At 37.4% G+C, this 22,933-nt stretch overlaps 1 protein-coding gene across 1 annotated transcript in view; it reads right to left on the bottom strand.

Moving 5' to 3' along the window:
- Positions 1 to 20,112, bottom strand: part of cabp7b (calcium binding protein 7b) — a 36,067-nt gene extending 15,955 nt beyond the window's left edge. Inside the window, exon 1 of the mRNA XM_038296833.1 lies at positions 19,106 to 20,112. Within this exon, the coding sequence (XP_038152761.1) occupies positions 19,106 to 19,214 (109 nt within the window). The 5' untranslated portion in view covers positions 19,215 to 20,112. The remainder of the gene's footprint in view (positions 1 to 19,105) is intronic.
- Positions 20,113 to 22,933: the final 2,821 nt, after the last annotated feature.

Consider the following 22,933-nt stretch of genomic DNA (forward strand, 5'->3'; position numbering starts at 1 on the left):
GTTTTTTTCCTTCTGTGCCTAAATTACATTAGGTTAATATGGTAATTACTGGCAGCATTTTCGATGCAGTTTGAAGCACTGTTGCCTTGCAGTAGAAAGGTCCTGTGTTTTGAACTCTGGCCTGGGTCCGATGCTTTTTTTTGGGTTCTGTATGTACACTCTGTCTTCCTCCATGAGTTCAAAAACATGATTGTTTGGTTAACTGTCTCCCTACTCCTCATCAGGCTACCAAAAACTATTTAGCAGGTATAGAAAATAAAATTGATGCTGTTTTCAAACATACCTACTTTGGTCAACTTTGCCCAATGGATATTATTTTGAAAGTTGTGTGGATTTGCAATACTGGATTTTAAAAACCTTAGTTCTTTTGCCATATCGTTTTTAGAGAAAGTAAACTGAGATTTTGCTTTTCGTTATTTTAAATGAATTTTTACCCAGCAACGCTCACTCTGACCATGGAATTAGCTTGCATCAATGTCATTCCCTGTGAGATAAGCTGCTTTATCCACTTTCTTAAAAAAAAGAAATCAGATTGATGGCCTTTACACAACCCTTTTTAAATTGACAGGTAACATCTGCTTGTTCTCTAAAGTTGCTGCTCATGTCTTTATTTATGGCCTTTAGGATCCCCTTCTGCCAGTCTTAGACTGATATAATCCAGAAAAGAAGAACTGATTTTAAAGAGATGGACAGTTGCTGGATGATCAGATAAGGAAGATGCATTTGTATAGAGGCACATGGGTGTTAATTTTACTTCTAAGTATTTTTCACAAATGACAGGACTGGAAAATCTGCCCAGTTGGGTCACATTTAACAGTAGTGAAATAAGACAAATAAATGTACCCTGTAAAGCCCTCTCGAACTGTTCTTGATCTGCCTTTTGTTAGGGTGTCTGGAGTTTTGCTGTCTTCTGGTGTGAGTGTGCTTCCTGTTACAGAGAGGATCTTTGCTGGTAGCTGGGGCTTCCCGTGTTGCTTCACATTTCTCAATCAAGATGGCTAGTGTGTATTTAAGGAGGCGAAGGATCATCTAATTTCCCTGGATATTTACCCCTGATGGTATTCCAGCCAAAGACCCAAACCAGGAATATCTTTCTTGTTAAAATTATTTTCTTATAAATCTCTCAAATGTTGACTATTTTCCCAGACAAGTGGTGAACCTCAGATCCTCTACGATTTTACCTGTGTGAAACATTTCTTAGTCTTCACCACCTGCCTACGTGCTCTCAAGCATGACGTCTCTGGTAAGTACCAATGGTCTTGGATCTCAGTCACATTCTCCAGGACCTCTTGGGTACAGTCCGTGAAGCGTGCTGAATCAAACCCCTACAGATCCTGCTACCTCCCCATCATCTCTTAAGAAAGCAAATCAATCAGTCCTCAGTTGTCATCAACCAACTTTTTCTTGATCAGTCTGCTTTTCCCCCCTCAGACCAACTATAAAGTACAACTGATTTCCAGTTCACTGCAGTTCTTTTCTCACAGATTCTTGTTGCTTATTGTAAATAAAACTTAAAAATTTAGTGGTTATCCGTGTGATTCTGCATGTGGTTCAAAAAACTAGAAAACCAACATGACAGAATCAGTCTGACCCAGCGGATTTCAATTCCTTGCACTGAATCACCTCATCATCAGGATAAGTTCATCCACTTTTTTGACTGTACAGCACAAGATCAGCAGAGGAAACAGTTTACAGAAATGTTTCAGGAGCTGCTTAAAAGAACCACTCCTTTGGGGTCTGCCCCCTCTATGTCCTGCAGAACTCCTCCCTGCAACTTTTAGTTTAAAATCATGAAAAGTTTGTCAATTGCCTGCACAAAAAGTTTGGCTATCAACTTGTAATATTAACCTAAAGGCTTCTAATCGTAAACTCTAACCCAGATAGGTCCATTTGAAATCCAGGCAGTTCCCCTCAAGCAGCCTGATAGTTTAATAAATTATCCTGTTTTTCACGTCTCTTTCATCAAGATTGTCCTGTCTAATTCTCTTTAAAGCATTAAAATACTTTAAATAGATGGCATCAAATTAAGCCAAGTACGTTTTTTAGGTAATATTATGCACAATACAGCCTTTTTTTTAATCACTCCAGCTAACACCATAAAAACACTGAAAGTACCCCTTATGGTGTTTTCTAGATTTATTTATTTTGAACTGGTTTAAATGGCAAATAAAGGAGGCATTTTTTATATAGAATATTCTAGCTTTTAGTTATTTTTATAACTGCAACTTTAACAAGATTATGTTTTTTAAATGTATGCTATTTTACTTCAAACACAAAAAACATGGTTAAAAGTCTGCCGACCATTCAGGTGAACATAAACTGAACATGAAGATCAATAGATTTTGTTGACCTTTCTCACCATACCACATTCTGATTAATGCTGCATGATGGTGAAACTGAATTGTATTCAGTTTCTATCGTTTGACAGGGGTTTCTGTATTTACCCTCTGTATGCCAAGTACACAAAGAGAGAAAATCTTAGTTGAAGCCTCTAACTTTTCCTACTGCTCTTGATTAATCCCCTCCAGTCATGATGTTGGCCCTGTGTCTCTTTTCATTTTCATTATTAGAGCTTTTGCTGCTAATTACTCTGAAAACCAGTTTGTGTTGCTACAATTACCTTTTAAATTACTTCTTTGTTGCACTTTTCTGCTTTTTATGAAAATACATTACTATTTAATACAGAGATATTTCGAGCTGGACCCATGAAACAGATATCATTAGCAGCATTTATAATTTAAATGTTTGTGTTGTATAAACATATTTAAAATCTTAAGGGGTTTCTGGTCCAGGATGCTAACTGGCTGCATGGCAGAGCAGCAAGAAGATCCCGGGATTGATTCCCAGCCTAGGGTGTCCATCAGGACCATCCTGATGGACAAGCGGTAAAAGATGATTGGATATTGACTGAATCAACTGTACTTGATTATAATTTGAGCTGAATTACATCATCATGGTAAACAAACAGATTTATTTAACATTATAAATAACTCTTTAGGAACATTTCAATTCATTACTCATAAAATATTTCATTTAGAATATTTCTGTTATTTGTGATGAATTTGAAAATTTAATTGATTTGATAATCTTAATTTTAGACACTCACAGAAAAAAGAGGAAAATCCTGGAATTAGTTTTGTCCAGGTTTTATCCCCATGGGGTCATGCAGCCTGCCTCTGTCTGGTTTTTTTGGGTGGCTGCTTGCCACTCTTTGCTCTGCCCCACTCTATTAGAGTAAGTGCACCTATCTTGTACTAATTATCCTCATTCCTTTCAGCTGTTACTCTGCCAATTATACATGTTCTCTCTCAGTCATTCCCTGCCATATTGTCTGCTGGCCAGCATGAGGTTCATTCCAGTGCTTGTGTGCACTGCTTGCCGTTCTGTATTCCTGTGCTTTCCTGTTAGAATAATTGTATATAAATGTATCTGTGTAGTGTTATAATGCATAAAGCTGTGTGCTATGTGCATGTGTTCATAGCCATATTTTCTGAAGTATACTGTGATTTGTAGATTTGCTTTTGGTGAGGTTGTGGTTGATTTACGAGCAGCACTCAACCTGCTGAACTTTGGTGAACAGCTTCAACAGCTTATTGACTGAACCCTTAGATTTAGAGGACATGTTTACTGAGACTGCAAGTGTGAGTTCCTTGTCTAGTCCCCCCGTGTAGTCTCAGCTGGGACCACTGATTCAAATTAATAGCGGGGAGAACGCTGGGACTGCAGAGTGGGTTGGAGATTTGTAAACTCCGCAGTCTCTTCCTACTCTCCTCGCGAGTAAATGGTAAATGGCATGTACTTATATAGCACCTTTATTCAAGTCAGGAGACTTGACCAAAGCGCTTTACACTACATTCATTCACCCACACACTCACAGTAGCCACAGCTGCCCTGGGGCTCACTGACAGAAGCGGGGCTGCCGTACACTGGCACCACCGGGCCCTCTGACCACCATCAGTAGACAATAGAGGTGAAGTGTCTTGCCCAAGGACACAATGACACTGAAAGTCGGAGTGGGGGCTTGAACCGTCAATCCTTCGATTTCAGGGCAAACTCCTACATCCAACGCCACTGTCGCCCCAGTAAACTAAATTAATTGTCTCTGTGCCTTCTTTCTTTGTATGATGTTTTAGGTGCTTAGACCTGACATTTCCCTACACTCACTGGATTCTCCTTGACCTCAAAATTGATCAACTATTTTCCGCCTTCTCAAGCCTGCCATCAGCATGCTCAGCCTGTCACCAGCTGGTTCAGCAACCATCTGCCTTCTCAAGCAGGCGTCCAATCTGTTTGCCTACAATCCCAGTTCAGTCAATCACAAACTTTCAATAAACCTTTAAAACGCAATACCATGTCTGGCTAAACAATGGGTTCTCTGAAGCAATTCATAACATATTGCTTGTGCAATCTTTCAGCTAAACCTTTACTCCCACCTAACTTCCCAAATAAGGAGCTTAGATACTGCAGCAAGTAAATAGCCAGCTTCTTTAATGGTGAATTAGATGCATGTAGGTTCCCAGTGGATGGTTTTATTGAGCTCTCCAGTCAACAGTATACCTCACAAAAATGTTACATGCTTTTATTGATAGTAGGATGTTTTTCATATTTAGAATTATTTAGTAAATTTATTTTACACTTGTATCCTTCTCCTGAGTACATCTTTCGAATGCGTCTCTTGAAGGATTGACACCAGATGTTGTTTGATTTTCTGATTTGATGGATTTTCTAGCACTCTTTGCAAGATAAAAAAAAAAGACCTTTCATTATTTACTCTCCTTATGGAGAGTTTTAATGGTCGTCTGCTGGACAAGTTCCAAGTTAGCAGTCTTCCCCATGACTGTTTAGGCCATAGGATAATAGTCCTGTATCATAGATCATTTTCATTCGTCCTTTTTAATGTTGTAATTGTCTGAGAGACTTTATTTTAAGCTTCCATTAGTTGTAGGCCACAATGATTGAAATCGATGGACATTCATTCTTGAAATAATTGACCTTGTATCTAATTACTCCAAATTATAAATATTTAATTTTCATGAATTTTGATTATATTCTAAATTATAAAGACGTTTTTTACAGTTTTGTTTTTCTATGTAAAGTGCAAAAATCCATGCGACACAGTCTGTGACTTCTAAACAAAAAACAAACATTATCCCTGAAAGAAGGCATCCACCAAGAATGGAGAGCACCCCACTGGGACTGTCCAGTCTGCAGCATAAAACCCTCCTCACCTTCACTAACGATCATGACACTGAGTACTACAGTAATAGACTTGATACAGCAGTAGGTAGATGAAGTCTCTCTGCTCCACAGGAAACAAACTAAAGAGAATAACCACAGGCGGCATCAAGCATTAGGTTACACTCTGTACAAACCTTCAGAAAAAACTTTTTTCCATGTTTTATTTCAAAATTGTGAATATTTGATCTTAAATGTCTATTTTAGACCACTTTGAACTAGATTATTGCAGAAATGCTCTGTTCATTTTTCTAAACTGATCACCAGTTTGTAGAAAAGGAAGAATAATTTCCCCCAGTTAATTGCACTCAGTGAAGATCAAACAGGAACCTATGAGTCAGTCTGAGGAAGAAGCACGTTTTTTAAAGAGATGAAAGAGACGCAAAAAAAAAAAAAAGCTTTATTGCTTCAACCAAAAAGGCCTCCTTTCAGATCCACAAGGTGATTTAAGTCACTCTGAAAAATATGTTTTCACCACATAAAGCAGATTGTTTTGTCAGAAATTTACATTACAGAAGTATTCAGTTTTAACTGAGATGAAAACATTAATCATTGTAAATATACAATAATATACAGTGGCAACCGCAGGGACAACACAAATAATGCTGCACTGGAACCAAGAATACAGAATGTTGTAATGCTATGTGTACATACTTTTCTCAGTACATTACTTTTTGATAGAGAAATGAATCACAAAATGATTGCTGTGTGTCAGATGAAGATCAGTAAGGTCCTTCAGTTACATCCATCATTTGTTTTAGAAGCACGATCCATCCAATATTTTAAGTGGAAAAGTATTCCATGTGAGAATTTCTTTTTTCTAATTTAACCTAATGTTGGTATATTGGCATATTATAATATATTTTGTCATGGATCTGTTTAAGTTTTCTTTTTGAGTTTTCATTGGTTTAATTTCCATTTTGTGTAATTCTACTTTTCTGGTTGTATTTGAGTTCTTATGTATTTCTTGTTTACCCTCTGTTGCCCTCTTGTGTCAGTCTCCTTCCCCTGCCTCCCTTCTAGCTCCCTGTCAGATCCTTCTGTCCACACCTGCTCCCAATCAGTTAATTACTCCATTCTTTGCTCTGTTTGGCATTTATACTCCTCCTTAGCAGTTCCTATTTGCTGGATTCTCTTTATACCTTTATTCCCACCTTTCTCCACGTGTTCCCCTTTGTTCTGGTTTCTGTGTAACTAATTCAGTTATTTTTGGATATATGCTTAAGTTGCCACCATTTGGATATTAAATTTGCCAGAAACCACATCAGCTTCCATCTCTGCATTTGTATCCTCTTAAAAACCTTCACACAACTTGACACTTGTAACTCATTTTTTCAACAGGATTGGTTTGAGAGTTCTAACAATGAACTTGTTAAAACCTAGAAAGATGTTGATATCTTAGAATCTCTTCTCTTTTGCTCCCTCCACTGGTTTTCCTTTCAATTGTCAGCATCAAGACAGAATTACTGTTAAGCTTTTTGTGTTGATTTGGCCCCATATTTTTTCATCAGCAACATTTTTAAAAACCTAAAGTTATCTTCAGTTGTTTTTTAGGCACCATCAAATGTGTATTTCCCTAGTATTTTAGAAAAAACGATGGTGCCATGGAATTTAAAAGGGTTACTGGGCAATTTGGACATGAAACATCCCCACATCACAGCTTTTCAGCTGTACTTAACAGTGGACAACATATGCTTTTTCATGTATTCATTTATTATTTCACAGCAAACCAACCTAGAGTTAGTGTTAGTGACTAGAATTCCCAGATCAAACCCCACAACTCCAGTAGAATCTCTGCTTTAGTCCACCAAACCTTAACATTTAAATGCTTTTTTCTCTGGCATACCTCCCTAATAATACCTGGTCGATTTGTAGGTAGAGTAGTGTCTAACCTGTCTAAATTGGCAATGCTTTTCTTCCTAATATTTCAAACTCTGTGCTGTACAATATTTCTTTTATCTTTCATTTAATATATCTTTAAAAGTTATAGATGCAAATATAAAGATAAGTCCATAAACAGCCTACTGGCTTGTGGCTAAATATGCTTCTTTGTTATGTTCTATTCATCTGTGCATTTTTTTTTATAGTAAATGTTTGTTTACATGGGATTTATCTCCCCAGTTAATACAGTAAATGTTTGCAATAACAGATTAATTAAATTTAACTGTAGACAGCAACAGATGTGTTTACATCTTAATGAAAATGCTGACAAATTATCTTTAATGACCCAAATAGATTGTGGTGTATAATTTCTTTTTTTTTAACTGAGTGTTTTTCCTAAGCATTAGCAACTCATGCAGACTTACTAGACAGCAAGTGGATGTGCTATGGAAAGCCTGCAGCTAAAACAACTCCTGCTGTCAAAAAGTATTTGAAATCACCACCTGCTGCTCAAGCTAGACTTAAATCATGATTACAACCCACACGTCTTCCATGTTCCTTCAGGTAAATGATTATTTATGTGTATGTAAGTTTATTTTTTTTTTTAATGCAAATGATGGCTGAGATTTGTTTTTTTTAGATTATATTTGGTTTGGCATTCTTGTGCCCCTTTTCATGTTTCTAGCAGCTATTTAAGGTGTATTGCTGCCAATGATGGCGAATAAGAGTAAAAAATTGACAAAAAAAGTAATCTGTGCTGCAGAGGGGATGCTGATAAAAGCCTGTTTGACATTGGGTCAATATAAAAACACTCTGATATACCTGTCAGAGCCATTGGTTGGTATTTATAGATAACCTGAATGGCAGTTGTTGTCACTGCACTGCAGAAAGAATAGAATTTATACGTCTGTCAAAGAATCGTTCAAGTTTTTATGAGTTAGGTTTTGTCTTATAAATCAGACTAATAACACCTGACTAAGAAAACAGAAACAAAGAGAGTCAGGACAAATGCATGTAATATTAGCTCTTCATAATACACCGGATATATAATCTGAGCTCAAAGGAGGAAGTCACATCATTTGATTTTCATACTCTTTTGAAAGTTTGATAATAGAAATAAATCAGCACAAAGTCTCCATCAACACAAAATGATACACAAATGCAGTACATTCATCTGCATCCAATTTTGCAGCAAAAGAAGCTACATTTGTCAGCACAAAGGAGGACAGCTTTGCATACAAAGTGGAAGACTCCACAACACTACAACACTGTATGTCGGGGGATTCTCCTGCTGGCTGCAAACTATAAATATTGCTCACATCCTCTGTCAGCAATGCACCAAGGAGTGCTACAAGCTCATAGACACCTCCTGGGCAGTAAATGTCAGGAAGTCACAACTGCTCAGCCATAAAACGACAGGCTTATCTGTGTCAACCCGTGCGGTATTTACCTGCGGTATTTTCTTCACTGATTTGTCATGTTTTGGCTTGCTGTTCATGTCAAAATACCATAAGGAATCTCGGGGGGACTTAATAAATAAATGCGATAAATTGCAAAGCATTCCTAATCATTGTAGGATTTGTTAAAACTCCTTGGGTTTATAGCTCAAACATTAAACATTTACTACTGCATAATCTTTAAGAATGTAAAATTTGTAAGTGTTTAATTACTCTTTTAAAAGGGGAAATGTCATCGTACATTAAATTAAATATTATAGCTTTTTATTTATGGCTGTTATGCCCCTTGGCCATGTATAACACCTAAAACCTGGCTCTGGATCCAGCTTTTAATATAAGGCTCATTAAAATGTGAGACACTTGGAAAATAATAATGTCCACTTTAATGAGATTCTGCACTGCATCACAGAAGTCCACAAATAATTACAATATGACATGTCTAGAGATTAGCATTTTTTGGTTGTTATAAGAATCCTGAAAAGTTCAATTAAAGGCCTTTTAATACATAGAGTGCACATTGTGAAATACTTTAGAGGTCAATACTTTAGAGGTCAAATTTTCTAATAGATTATAATTGGAAAACCAAACATCCTGTCTTGTTGTCATATGAAGCAGGAGGGAACGTTTCTGACACAATAGGCAGAAAACTGTGATTTTTAAAGCGAATGGTACCAAAACAAATGGATAATTTTTTTTTCTGGATTCCTGAGGAAAATTTCTCAGTCTGAAATATTTATTGCCAAGGCTTTTACAGATGACACTTGTTTCTTTTTTTGTCTCCAAAATGTTTATTTACAATAGTTTTTTTTTTTCTTTTTATTTGTACAAAAGGTCTGCCAACGTCTGCAGATTTTATTATAAAACACCAATAATTGCCCCCTTAAAATGCTTCACCGGTACAATAATTAGCCTGTCTGAGTCAAAAAAAACAACAGATGACTTTTGACAATCAAACAAAATGTTGTTATAAGGAAACATTTTCTATAGGCTTATAGAGTTTGAGTGACATAACAGTGCTGATCAGAAAAATAATTGCTACTATGTGTGTCACAATCCTTTGTTTTTTGGCCATATTTTAAATTCCTTTGTTATTTAGTTCTGTACTTTTGGCCTGTTGTAGGTTGGTTTGAGGATATTTTAGTTTGCAGTTTTAGTTTTACTACGGTCATGGTGCATAACATAAAACAGGAAAAAAAAGTGATCAATTTCTGTAATTTAATTCACATAGTGAAACACTTAAAATAAATTAATTGAACAAATGATCATCATAAATCTTATTTATGATGATCTTCTGTTTAAAGATGAAAAGAAAATTACATTGAAGATTAGAATATTTAATTCGACCAATTAAAAATAATTATTACAGACATGTGGGCTAAATGTGACGTATGTTTGATAAGCATGACTACTCCGACTTTCTTTGTTTCATTTTATGAATTTTGATCTTGATATCATATCCATGCTTATAGCTAGTGTTAACACATTTCCCTTTTGAATTTCTCAGTCTTCATATTCATTACCTTACCCTATGCACTCTCTAGCATCCTGCTTTTCTCACAGGTTCAGCGTGTAATTCATCAGTTTCACCCTGTTTGCATCATGATCCCAGGATATATGTAAGCAGTTTTCCTTGTCAGTTCCCACTGTTCCCACAACTTTGTCTTCAACATTGTCTGTATGAGACTTTTGCTTTTTGAGCTTTTAGAAAATTCTTGTATCTTTAAATTTTCAAATGGACTTCAGAAAAACAAAACAAAAAACGACTTGTATACTGACTTAAAATGTACTTCTTTACATTATGTTTGACACATGCTATTGCATTTTACAGTCAGACTGGGCTCTGCAGAGCAATTTAGAAGCCTTTGGTAGGGTTCTGGTCTATTAAGTCTCTCAATGAGTGACCCAACATTTCTAAGACTTCCCTTTTATCACTCTACAAATAATCATAAAAGTTTTACTTTATGAATTTGCGTTTGAATTGGAGATTTTGTCATCAATAATTGATTATTTATTCCTTATTACATTAATGTGTTTAAACACAACATCTTATGGTTTTGTTCCTGTTGAAAATGGCTAACTTTTATGCTTTTTAACACAAGTTTATAAACTTATGACACACAAATATAAATAGGCATTCCCTAATAATGACAATTGTTCTAGTTTACTTCAACCAAGTTTTTATATATGTGTGAACAATGATTCATTTAAACACATATCATTGTTTTTGACAGGGGTAAAAAAGGTTCAGAGGGTAGAGAAAATGGCATGAACTCTTGCCACTGACCCGGCCCGCTCAGGTAACCATCTGCTCAGACAACATCCCCTGGAAACAACAGACCCATTAGGTGCTGTAAGCACTTCATCTGCCTCCTTAAATCTCACCAAGTGAAGACAATATCCTCTCCCATCAGGTCATTATATTAGCCTAATCCTCACTGCTGTCACTGATGTGTTTGTTATGGTTCTGCCAGAAAATTTGGAAGCTACACTCAAGGAGAGTCAGTCAATTTATTATGTATTCATATAAATGGAATAGAGCAAAGGGCTGGAGTTGGCAGAAATAATGAGGTAATCATTATGGATATGGTTTAAATCTAAAATAGTCACAAATGTTTTATTAATGTTAGCTATTTAGATTAGGCACTGAAACACAACAAATAATTATGTCATATTGGCCTCATTTTTAAGTAAAAAATGCCTTCCTAATATTTTCAATCATCCACATGTTTTTGGTTTTCTATCAGAAGACCCTGAAACAATTTTAAGAAAAGCTAGCATCATAGACATTTCAGTAAAACAGATTATGTGGTGAGGATGTTAGATTGAAAAGAGAGAGAAAAAAAAAATATTTAGAAAAGCTACAAACTGAGAAAATATTTACTGTATACGGCATGAAAATCATTTATTATTATTTTTTTTTTTCTGTAGAGGGATGGTTTTCCAAAAACTTAAACTTTTTGGATGTTTAAATTAGTTGGGATTTTGTCCAACACCCTAAGATTCCAAAATAAATATAAAAACTGAAAAAAACTGCTAATTAATGTTATTTTGCAAGATGCAGCGAGGATTTATGCTCTTTCTTAATATCAATAAGCTTCTGCTATCAATTCTGACTTTGAGGGTCTCTGGGGTTTGGGTACATGGAACAGTGTGTAGCGCCTTGCAGCAAGAAAGTTATGCTTCTGAGTTTGCATGTTATCCCAGTGCATGCATGGGTTCTCTCTGGGTACTCTGGCTTCCTCCAACAGTCCAAAAACATGACTGTTAGGTTAGCTGGCTTCTCTAAAATGTCCTTAGGTGTGAATGTGTGTACACAGGGTTGTGTGTCTTTGTGTGTCTCTGAGTTGCCCTAATCTTAACCCTGCAACAGACTGCTGACCTGTCCAGGGTGTAACCCCGCCTCTCGTCCATAGACTGCCTGAGAAAGGCACCGGCCCCAACGCAACCCTGACAAGGGCTAAGCCGTAGAAGATGGATGGTCTCTGGGGTGTTGAGCTTTTCTGGTTTGAGTAGGGATGGGAATCGAAAACAGGTTCCTGTTCAGAACGGGTTCCATGTGTTCCAAGTCCATGGCACAGTTTGGCAGCTCGCTTAATGGTTCTCTTATCGATTCCAGGCAGCACCAGAGCCTAGGGCTTACGTCATGTTTTTTATGCAAATTACGCACATGACATTCAGTAACCAAGTACAACATGACCAGGCGTAAGTCTAGAAATTCTTACCTGATTCTAGCTATTGCAATGGATGTAACGAAACATGCTACAAAGTTGCTCTGCAGTTCAGGGAGCGAGAGAAAGGTGACGCTTGTTTATTTAAATCAGGGGAAGATGAGTTTATTTCCTGAAATTGTACAGTAATGCTTTTTCTTTAAACAGATGCCTTCTCCATTAGATTTAGATAAATGTGACGAGACGAGTAGCCTGGCTGGCTCAAAGGCTGGCAGCTCCCGTTCACTGCCTTCTTTTTTCGCAGAGGCAGGCAGAAATAGAATGTCCCAGGCAAAGGTAGATTAATGTGCACTTACCAAGTTTACTATTAACAGAATCGATAAGGTATTGAATCGTTTCACAGAATCGATAAGGGAATCGGAATCATGAAAATCTTATCAATTCCCAACCCTAGGTGTGAGTGAGCTCCCTGTCAGAGAGAGGATCTTTGCTGGTGGCTGGGCCACCCTGTGTTGCTGCACACCTGAGAACATTTCTCAATCAAGATGACAAGTGTGTATTTAAGGAGGGGAACAATCATCCCTCTTCACTGGATGATTACTCCTGATGGTGTTCCAGCCAAAGACCTAAACCAGGAATATATTTCCTGTTGAAATTTGCCTTCTTGTGAATCTCCTTAATGTTGACTCTGTTATTGTCCATCTCTGATCCTCATGGAAAAGGCCTCGCCTGTGTGCTGCAGTTCTCAGTCTTCATCACCTGCCTGCCCACTCTCCAGCATGACGTCTCGGACCAACGCTCTCAGATCTCACTCACATTCTCCTTGGCCTCTGAGGTACAGTCATCTAAGCCCACTGAATCTAACCGCTACAGATCTATACTACCTCCCCTGCATCCCTCAAACCAACAAGAAAGTTCAGCTGACTTCTTGAAATCTTCCCTTTCAAGATTTTTTTTTTAATGAAATGTTAAAAATCACTGCTTCTGTGTGATTCTAGTGTTTAAAAAAATACACACCAACATGACAATTGCTGCTTTCCTGTCACATCATTCAAGTTTAAATTATTGCCTTCCTATAGGGTTGATATTATGGCTTTTTTTTTAAAGATTTTGTCCATTAATTGGAGACTTTAACCATTCTGAGAGGTTTTAGGAAACAAAGTGTAATCTTCTCACCCAAATAGCTCCATTCATATTAAAGGAAATTAAATAAGGTGTTTAAGAACAACTTTGGGATCCCAGAGGATACTGGAACATTAGTGTCTGATAAAGCATGGTTTACATCACCTGAAAGCATGCTGACCAAGACAAAAAAAAAAAAAAAAAAAAACCTGCTCTGAAATCTTCAAGGTCAACTAGAGACTGTGGCTGATCAGAAGCAGAAAGAAGCAGAATGCCCCCTGGATAACACAAAGCAAATGTTGAGCCATTCAAATACCATACCAAAAAGCCAGAATGGAGGATTCAAGGTGAAGCTTTCAACTCAAAGAGCACTTTTTATTAGACATTTGTTTATTTGAAAAAACAAAAACAAAAAAAGTGACAGCAATGGGATTTTCAAGTTGTGAATAAGCCTGCTCTGCTGTGTCAAGGTGGAGAAACATGTGCTAAATACATTACTCACTAGGGCGGCCAAGGGGGAAACAAAACACCTTTAATTAACAACTTAATTGAGAAAAAAAACAAAATACATTCAGTACAAAAAATCTCAAGTGAGAAGCTTTCCTCGCTGATTAAATGGGCCCAAACCAAACAGAAGGAATTACACAAGGATCTGTCAGGGAGCATGGCAGAGGAGGAAATTATGTGAAAGAAAAGCAGGAATAAATCAGCAAACATTGAGCAGTTTGATTAAAAGGATATAACAGAACATACACCAACAACACCGTTCCTACCAAAATCCAGATACCCTGCTAGCTTCTCAGCTTTAGGAATTAGGCTCATAAAAAAAGCTTGAGGAAAGAAGTAAATATTTTCAATAATTGTATTATTTTATTTTTAATCTTAGCTTAAAGCAATCAATTTACCCTTAAAGGTACACTATGCAACCGGTGTTGATTTTCCAGCGAGACTCCCCCCAGAGGGCGAAAGTAAAAGTGCACTGTCGTAAATATGCACAGCTGTTCTCCTGGTTTCTCCGTCAAGCCAGGCGCGGTTGTTTTGAGCTTAGCAGACAGGCGAACGCAACGAATGACTAATGCTGCGTTCACACCGCAGCTGGCGCGACAGAAGCAGCGAGTTTACATGCAAAGTCAATGGTTGACGCGCGTCAAGGCGCAGCAAAGGAGCAGCAGGCCCAGCGCGTCTGAGCAGCTGAAGCAGGGAGAGAGACACAGCGCTGATGATCAGAGGCTATGATCTCTCCTCTTAAACAGTTTATTGACGCCTAAATTAACTTAAAATGCAGAAATCTGCCGGCAGAATATGCAGTTTGGATTATTTAGATGAAAAACACCTACCAGCTGCCGCGGTGAACCGCGAGGACGTGACCTGGCCAGAGGCTGCTGATGAAGTGGTTCCTTCTGTCGGCGCCCCGCTGGTATGTGGGGGTCTGAGCGGCTCCGACAGAAAAAATATTGAAGGCAGGATAATAATCTGAATGAACTGACGGCACTGATTACGTTTTCAGGTGTATTTTCTCATTTAAACACATATTAAAACTACTTTATTCCAAATGATCACAGCAAATATAGCTGCAAGGCAGAGAAAGGATAGTGAAGCTCCGCCCAACGCGCGTCAGACACACTTTTGCACCGCACAGCCAGAGCGTCAGAACTAACTGGTTCAAGCAGCAAAAATGAAGCAGCAGACACGATTTTGCTGCTTTTGCTGCGTGAACGTAGCATAACTGCACAAGGATCGCCACTGTGCTAGCAACGAGAATGCTTTTAACTGGGGGGTGTAGCAGTTCTCGCGGTAAAGCAAGACTGACTCTCACGAGACTTCTGAGCCTGTGGGTGCGGGTCGGTGCTCCTGCAATTGCAAGTGCAGTATTTCCCCCACAGACCACCAGGGCGGCCGAGAATACCTTTGTTCAACCTGAAATGACTCATTTAATCATCCAAAACGTTATGGAACACATTAATTAACTGAAAAATGTTGCATAGTGTGCCTTTAATATCAAAGAACTGAATGTCTGTAAGAGAGATTTGTGGCTGAGTTTTTATTTAACAAAGGCAAATCTCTGTCACTGCATTAGATTACCATAGTAACACAGGCAAACTGATTTTTTATTCAAATTGCCCTTAAAACATTATTTCAGCAAGTACTTTCATAAACATCACAAAAACAAAAAACATCTCACTGGAAGTGAACTCTGTGTTACTAATTTCAATTAATCTCTTTGAGAGTTTGAGTTAAAAACATAAATAAAAGTCAAATTAGATAATAAAAACCTTCCAGTAACTAAAAAATTTTTTTTTTGCTGTTTTTGAAGGGAAATTAGATTTAAATGTCAACTTTAATGCTCTACTATTTTCCCTTTTGTGATATGGAAGTTAAAAAAACTATTTTGCACAACTAACAAACCTCCCCCTGTAGATTCCTAAGTAATGAAGCCATAAGCTTGACGCTCCTCTCCCTTCTATAATTCACTTGATGGCCAAACAAACAAACAAACAAATAAACAAACAAACAAACAAACAAACAAACAAACAAACAGGATTATTTCCATTAGGTTCAACAATTTTATTAAAAAATACTGTAACTTATTAATGATTCCTTTTATCTTCACTTAAACTGAATTTAGGCTCCTATACTCCCTTTTGAGTACATATGGATCTGTTGAGTTTAAAAAGATACTTCACAGCCCTTACCATATTACATAAAATCGGTGAGGAATTCTGGCATTTGACAAAGCAAAAGCTCAAGTTTATTATAACATTATTAAGCTGTACATTGAAGGACTTTTGTTATTATTTTGTCTCAATACCTATAACCTCTCTTTCACAACTAATGCCTAAAGCTAACGTATCGTCCAATGAAAGAAACAAACTATCAGGTTAGAGGCAGAGAGAAGCTTTAGGATTTATTATCCAAGAAAACCAAACAAAGCCCTCATCAATCCTCTTTAAATTTTTTGATTTCACATATTTCAGATGTTTGTGTGAGTCTTTGGGTGACAAAAAATTTTCCGTTAATAGTTTCAGGGTCGTTAGAAAATGATGGCATAGTCGATTTACAGACCATCTTTTCTGGTTAAAGGATTTTAGAACCAGGCTGCACAGGAGCACAGTCGGTGACGCTGCTGGCTTGCAGCAAGAAGGTTCCCGCTTTGTTTCTGGGGTCTTTCTGTATGGAGCATGTTCTCCCTGTGCATCTGTGGGTTCTCTCTGGGTACTCCGGCTTCCTCCCATAGTTTTTGGACTGTGGGAGGAAGCTGGTGGTTAATTGGCTTCCCTAAATTCTCCTTAGGTGTGAGTGTGTGTTTGTCTTGTTTATCTGTTCCGGGTGTAACCTGCCTCTTGCCCACTGACAGCTGGAGATAAGCAACAGCAGCCATCAGGACCCCAGCAGGGATAAGCGTGACGGAAAATGGATTTTAGAACCAGCTAAAGACCAGGTATTTTATATGGTAAAATGGAAAAAAATAACAGAGGGTCTACTTTCTCCATATAACAAACCAGTTATCCATCCATCCTTCATAGTGCACACCCACATTGGGAAACAAAGGTCTTTGACCCTTCCATGCATATGGAGAGCATTCAAAAAAATCCAACGCAGCTGTTACATACAAACTGTTCTTCTTTTGTTTAGTTATACCTTCGCTTCACCATGCAGGTATATATGTTGGATCTGTTGGTAAATCATATTCTGTTCATCTCAGTATAAACTGCATCAATTACTACTGGTCCACAGTTAAAATAATTTACATTCTTCACCTAAAGCTATAATGTATCTCTGGACATTGTTTATGTCAGGCAATTTGTGCTATACACTGATTAATATCAAAGATATATCTTTGGACAAGATGCAAGGTCCCTTTGTCCTTGTGTTGTGTTGTCAGTATGGGCTTTATTTTCCACGTGTCCCTTCCACAATGTCACAGAGGGAAATTCCCGCTGATTTAATCACACGTCACTGTCTGTGTATAAATTATTCATATACAGTAAGAATATACATTTTGTTGATGGAAGTTGTGCTGCTAAGGCATACATTTTTGAAGAATATTGGAAGGTTGTGGCAACAGATTGTTTTACAAGCAACCAAACTAAAACGGTTATTTTGATTTGGAAATATTACCAGCATTAACGGGGTTTAACTAATGAGAGTATTTATTTGCTAGCTATCAGTTTGTTGTAATCAGTTTTAGGATGTAGGGCTGCCCGACTGAATCTAAATTTGTTAAATTTGTCTGGGAATATCTACCAGAACCTTTCAGAGCAGTTCTCCTAAATATGATTAGAGGAGTAATTACATGAGATGAGCAATCAGTGAGCTTCTGCCCTGCATTAATTACAGATTGTGTGGCTAGAATAATATTTATATACCACATTTTTTCGTTATTATTTTTATAGTAGAATAGGGAAATTATCTTTGGGAAAGAAAAAAAAGCACCACTGACAATATTAATTTGGACACCGCTACTGCAGCGTGTGTTGAGGTGGCGCAGGAGAGGCATCAAAGGGCATGTAGGAGCTCACAGATTCATACTCTCAGACTGATCCTGGATATGTTGAGGGGAGAGGGTTAAAATGAAACCTTCAGGTTTCCCTCAGCTACAATGAGTGAGGTTCTATCTAACAAATAAAAAAACTGCCGTTTGTTCTGAGAGATGAACCCACATTAGTCTAGCAATTAATATTTAGTTGTTAAATGAATTAAGGGTTGACTGATCTGTCTCTCTTTGTTCTGTTCATTTAACTCTACATAACATGGAAAGCTTTCTCTTTTCTTCTTCTTTTAATTATTACTTGTCCACAAATCCAATTGTTTAAATTAATTTATGTCACCACTGCAGTTTGTGGATTTTCAATGTCAAAGGAATGGCTCAAAGCAAGGGCAAGCTTTAATGTGTGGGCAACCTGTAGACAATAGAAATAGATGAAGATGAGAGGAAATGGAAAAAAAGACTAAGTGATATCTAATCTTATCCTGTGAATCTCTTTATTGCAGTCTACTTGGCTTTGTTCCCATTCCCTGCCAGCTGTGCCTTCTCATTCTGAGAGCAATTTGGCAAAACAAAACCTCTACCCCTAACAAAAACACACCTTGACTACAATAGCAGTTTCTAGCTCAGCAGATATTTTCAGAAGCCATTTTGGTGTGACATTTCTGTTAAGTTTGTTTAGTTAAAATGTGATAATGAAGGTACTTGGTGAAATGAGAAGTACCCAGTAATACTTTCTGCAAGGTTTGTCGATGCATCCAGACTAAGCAGAAGATTTTAATTATTCAAAGGCACAACTAAACGAAACTTCTTCTAATTTCCTGTGTTTTTTTCTCTTGGAATAGGTGCAAATCATTTACAACCACAACAGATGCAATTAAAAGTTGCCCGGGTAAATCAATTTTCAGAAGATAAATTATATTTTCTTTAATTGGCTAAGATAGTGGCTAAATTTATTCATTATTTAACCCATGTAATTTGCCAGTATTGCCTTAAAAATGTGCAAAATTCCTTAAAGCAACTTTGGCTTCCCCCTTAAACTTTCAGTCTCTAAAATTAGATAAATAAAATTTTATTTTTATAGAATTTCATACAAAGAAAGATAAGGCAAAGCCCGGGGAGCTCTCCAGGGTGCCGGCATCTCCCTGGAGAGCTCTCCAGGGTGCTGAAAGCCTCATGGATCTACACAGACATCAACAAAAGGTAGAAATCATCAAACACCTCCAAAATCATACGAAACATACACCAACGCTCACCTTCCACCTCGTCGTCGGGCAGGTGAACAGGGGTCCGGTAGGAAAGGACATCTGGAATAGTGCAAAGCCCCTTGTACATGAACCTGGTGGTCACGGCGCGCACTGGCATTTCTGCGAGGGGAAAGCAACAACTGTGTCGCGATCTTCATAGAGCCTCGCTCTCCGGAGTTTTGACAGACCGTGGGCTACAGTTCTTGATATTTTGGAGAAAATATCAAGCAGATGACTGTTGGAAAGACACGCAGCACAAAGTTCTCCTTCAACAAACGTTTTTGTTTTTAATAATAAGAGCGGGGCGTGTATCCAGGAGACAGATACAAAATTGGCCTTTGGGTTCAATGCATAGCCTTACATCGGCTTTTTGTAAGCAAAAAATGAAACAAAGACTGATTGAGAGAGAATAATACATGCAAAACTTTTACTTTACCGCCTGTTGAGCTCAGCTGTCTGCGTTCTCGCATCGACCAGCCAGATATTCTTTTAAATTGTACTAAAACAAAAGAGGTAATCGAAACGCATTGCCGAGTTTTTTTTTTTTTTCGTTTTCGGTAGCTTTACCAATAATATAATTTAGAAATGAAAAAACAATCCAAATTAATTTAGGTTTTATTGGATTTTTTTTAAAACGAATCTCATTCATCCAAATAGTCTGTTCCTGATAGTATTCCGCTCACTTTCCTCCCCTCGTTCGGCATGTTGACAAAAAAGAAAGGAAACGAAAAATGAGAAAGGAAAAAAAAAGAAGAACAAAAAAAATCGATGACAGAGTGAGCTTCTGTCAAGCAGCAGCTGCGGCAAAAGCAGCGATAACGTGGATTTTACCCCAGTAAACGAGGCTAGAATGAAATCTTTCTCGTCTAATCCTGTTTGTTTTTCCCCCGGAGAGCAGTTTCAAGGGAATCCTGGGTGACCCCCGCTCATCTGATCCAGACACGCTGTATGTGGCAGCGATCCTCCCTCTCCAGCCGTCATGTAGTCCTCGTTAAGCATGCTCTTTTTCACGCTGCCGCTCCTCCTATCAACTCACAACCTAGAATATGATAACCAGTTTTTTTCCACCTCAAAGTCCTCTAATTTTCTCAGGTTGAAACAGCAGACTTTGGGCAGCCTCCGTGAGATATTTCCTTGCAAGAGTTGAAGCCCATAACTTTGCTCAATTTACAATACTCAATTAGATTCCTAAGATTAACCCTCATTTAATATATCCCCACATATTTCAGTAATATTCTACATGAAGGACAACACACTTTGCAGGTAGTGGCCTAGTGGTTAGGGTATAAAGCTTGGAATCCTGAGACTGTGAGTTTGAAACCCACTGCCACTCTTGCTCCCTGAGCAAAGACCCTTAACTCCCACACTGCCAGAGGTGTAGCCAGAAAATTTTTATAAGGGTGGCCAGGCATTAACCAATGTACACTGAGGGGTGACCAAAAGTGCTTAGGTGCCAGAACCTCAGAGTCAATCTACACTCTTCCAACAGGAAAATTAACAAGCAAAGCATCCATATTTTCTAAATAAAGATTAACTATACTTTCCAAAAGCCTTTGCTAACAAATAGATGCATATATTTAAACATCCATGCTTGCTAGATAAAAGGTATAGTGGATAAAATCTTTTAGGGTTAAGTTCTGGGGCTTAAATCTTTTCTATTGTCATTATGTACCTACTTTTATAAATAATCATTCTGCATAAAATTGATATTTACAAGTACTAATATCCACATAAAGCAAATTTCTCCACTGTTAGATCAATAAAGTCATTAACTGATTATAGTTTTATAAAACTATATATACTATATAAATATAGTTCCATTAAAATTTTTACCTTCTTGGGTGTCTATCAATATGTTATGAACGGTTTCTTTTTCCACTTTTTATTGTCATTACACTGTCACAGGTACAGAGCAACGATTTTATACAATTTTTTATCAAAATATTTATTTATTCATGATTTAACCAAAGACTCCTAGATGACTTGCATTCTTCTCTTTTCACAAAATCTAGTTCTGAAAAGGGCCTGAATACTGTACTTATCATGTTAGTATATTGATGTGCATAATAAACCACAGTGTTTTTGTTGTCAACTAACTGTTAATATATGAAAAATTGAAATGTTTTGAATATCACACTTCCGAGTATTACTGCTGCCACAATCTGTATCAGAGGGAAGATAATGGTAAGGGTTGGCCACAGGGGTGGCCAATGAGGGGCTAAGGGTGGGCATGGCCACCACTGCCCCCCCCATCTAGCTCTGCTCCTGCACACTGCTCCCCGAGCACTGCACAATGGCAGCCCACTGCTCCCCAAGGGGATGGGTTAAATGCAGAGAGTTCATTTCATTGCTCTGTACTTGTGACAGTGTAATAGCAAAAAAAAAGTGGAGAAAGAAATAATTAATAACATATTGATAGACACCAAAGAGGGTAAAATTTTAAATAGAACTTGGATAAATCGGCAACTGTAGTCTAGAACATGAAGCTTACTTACATTTTCTCAGTCCTTTGGGGTTTTTTTATGTTCATGTTGTCCTAAATATTTTAAACAGAGGCTTGTGCAAAGAATTTTCATTAAAAGTTTCATTAAATATATTTATTACATACAAGTGATATATTCTAACCCGTTACTGATTGTTTAGTTAGTTGAGGATATCTAACAACTAAATCTTATAATTCAGGTTCTCAAAAAAAATCAAATGATACTGTATATAAGGACAATAAAAGATTGTTTGGGTAAATAAATGTCCATCGTCTGGAAAGTTAGTCTAGGTTGTAAAAAAACAGTCAGCGGGATCCTGTTTGTGAAATTTTCAATAGAATTCATATGAATTAATTCCTGACCAGTTTTAGCCAATTAAACTTTTGTCTTCATCTGTTTATGTTGTAGAATATTTGTTTTCTGTCCACATCAGCTAAAATATCTCTCAGAAATTCATCTTCATGACAGTTTTTTGAAACTGGGAGTTTTTTTTAAATTAATTTTTATGTTATCTGTGTTTATTGCTAAACAGACAGATTTGTCTCTAAGGGTTGAAAAAGGCTCCTTTTCGTCCTTTTCTTTCCACAGAACACTTACCTGTAAAAAAAAAAAAGCTCTGGCTCACTCCCAAAAATCATAGCTAGACAACGGTCCTGTCTTTCATCTCTCACATTTCAGCAGCTTTGTGTTCCTTCACCGACCCACTTGCTTCACTAGATCGGTGGGGGGGCTTAAATTAAAATCTCCACATCCCCCCATGCTGGTTTGAAATGCCTTGCTTGTCTTGTACCATCTATCTCTTCTATAATAACAACCAACTAACCAACCTTTTTTCTACTGAAAGCATCTTCACCCGATTCCTTCATGATTCACACTGAGAAGAAACACAGGTTCTAAGTTACATGATAATTTTGTAACTTCTTTGATTTTGTTTGATTTTAAAATAGTGTTTCAACATCATAGGTAGTTGAAAGCCTTTACTGTTTGAGCAATTAAACTGGAGTCAGTTTAGTTTTCTTTAAACAGCATTAAACTGCATTCATTATTTGTCACAAGCTGTTTTAACAGCTGAAGCAATGCAGTCAAAACTAGCCTGATAATTCTACAGAATGTAGAAGCTACCCGGACTCTGTTTAGAAGGCTGTACGATACTCATTCAGCTAAACAGTTCACTCTTGTCAACTAGTGCTTGGTTGCTCAGATACACAAGACTTTAGAGGAGTGGCACCAGGCAACATAACAGTCACGTACTTCTGAGGAGCCTTTATTAGCACCTTTTAAACCATAATCTGCATGGTATAACCTAACTGATTAAGTATGACGAGGTTTTGAAACTTTAGAAGCCTTTTAAAAT

This window comes from Cyprinodon tularosa, unplaced genomic scaffold, assembly GCF_016077235.1.
Source record: "Cyprinodon tularosa strain WSP-4 unplaced genomic scaffold, ASM1607723v1 ctg378, whole genome shotgun sequence".
NCBI lineage: Eukaryota > Metazoa > Chordata > Actinopteri > Cyprinodontiformes > Cyprinodontidae > Cyprinodon > Cyprinodon tularosa.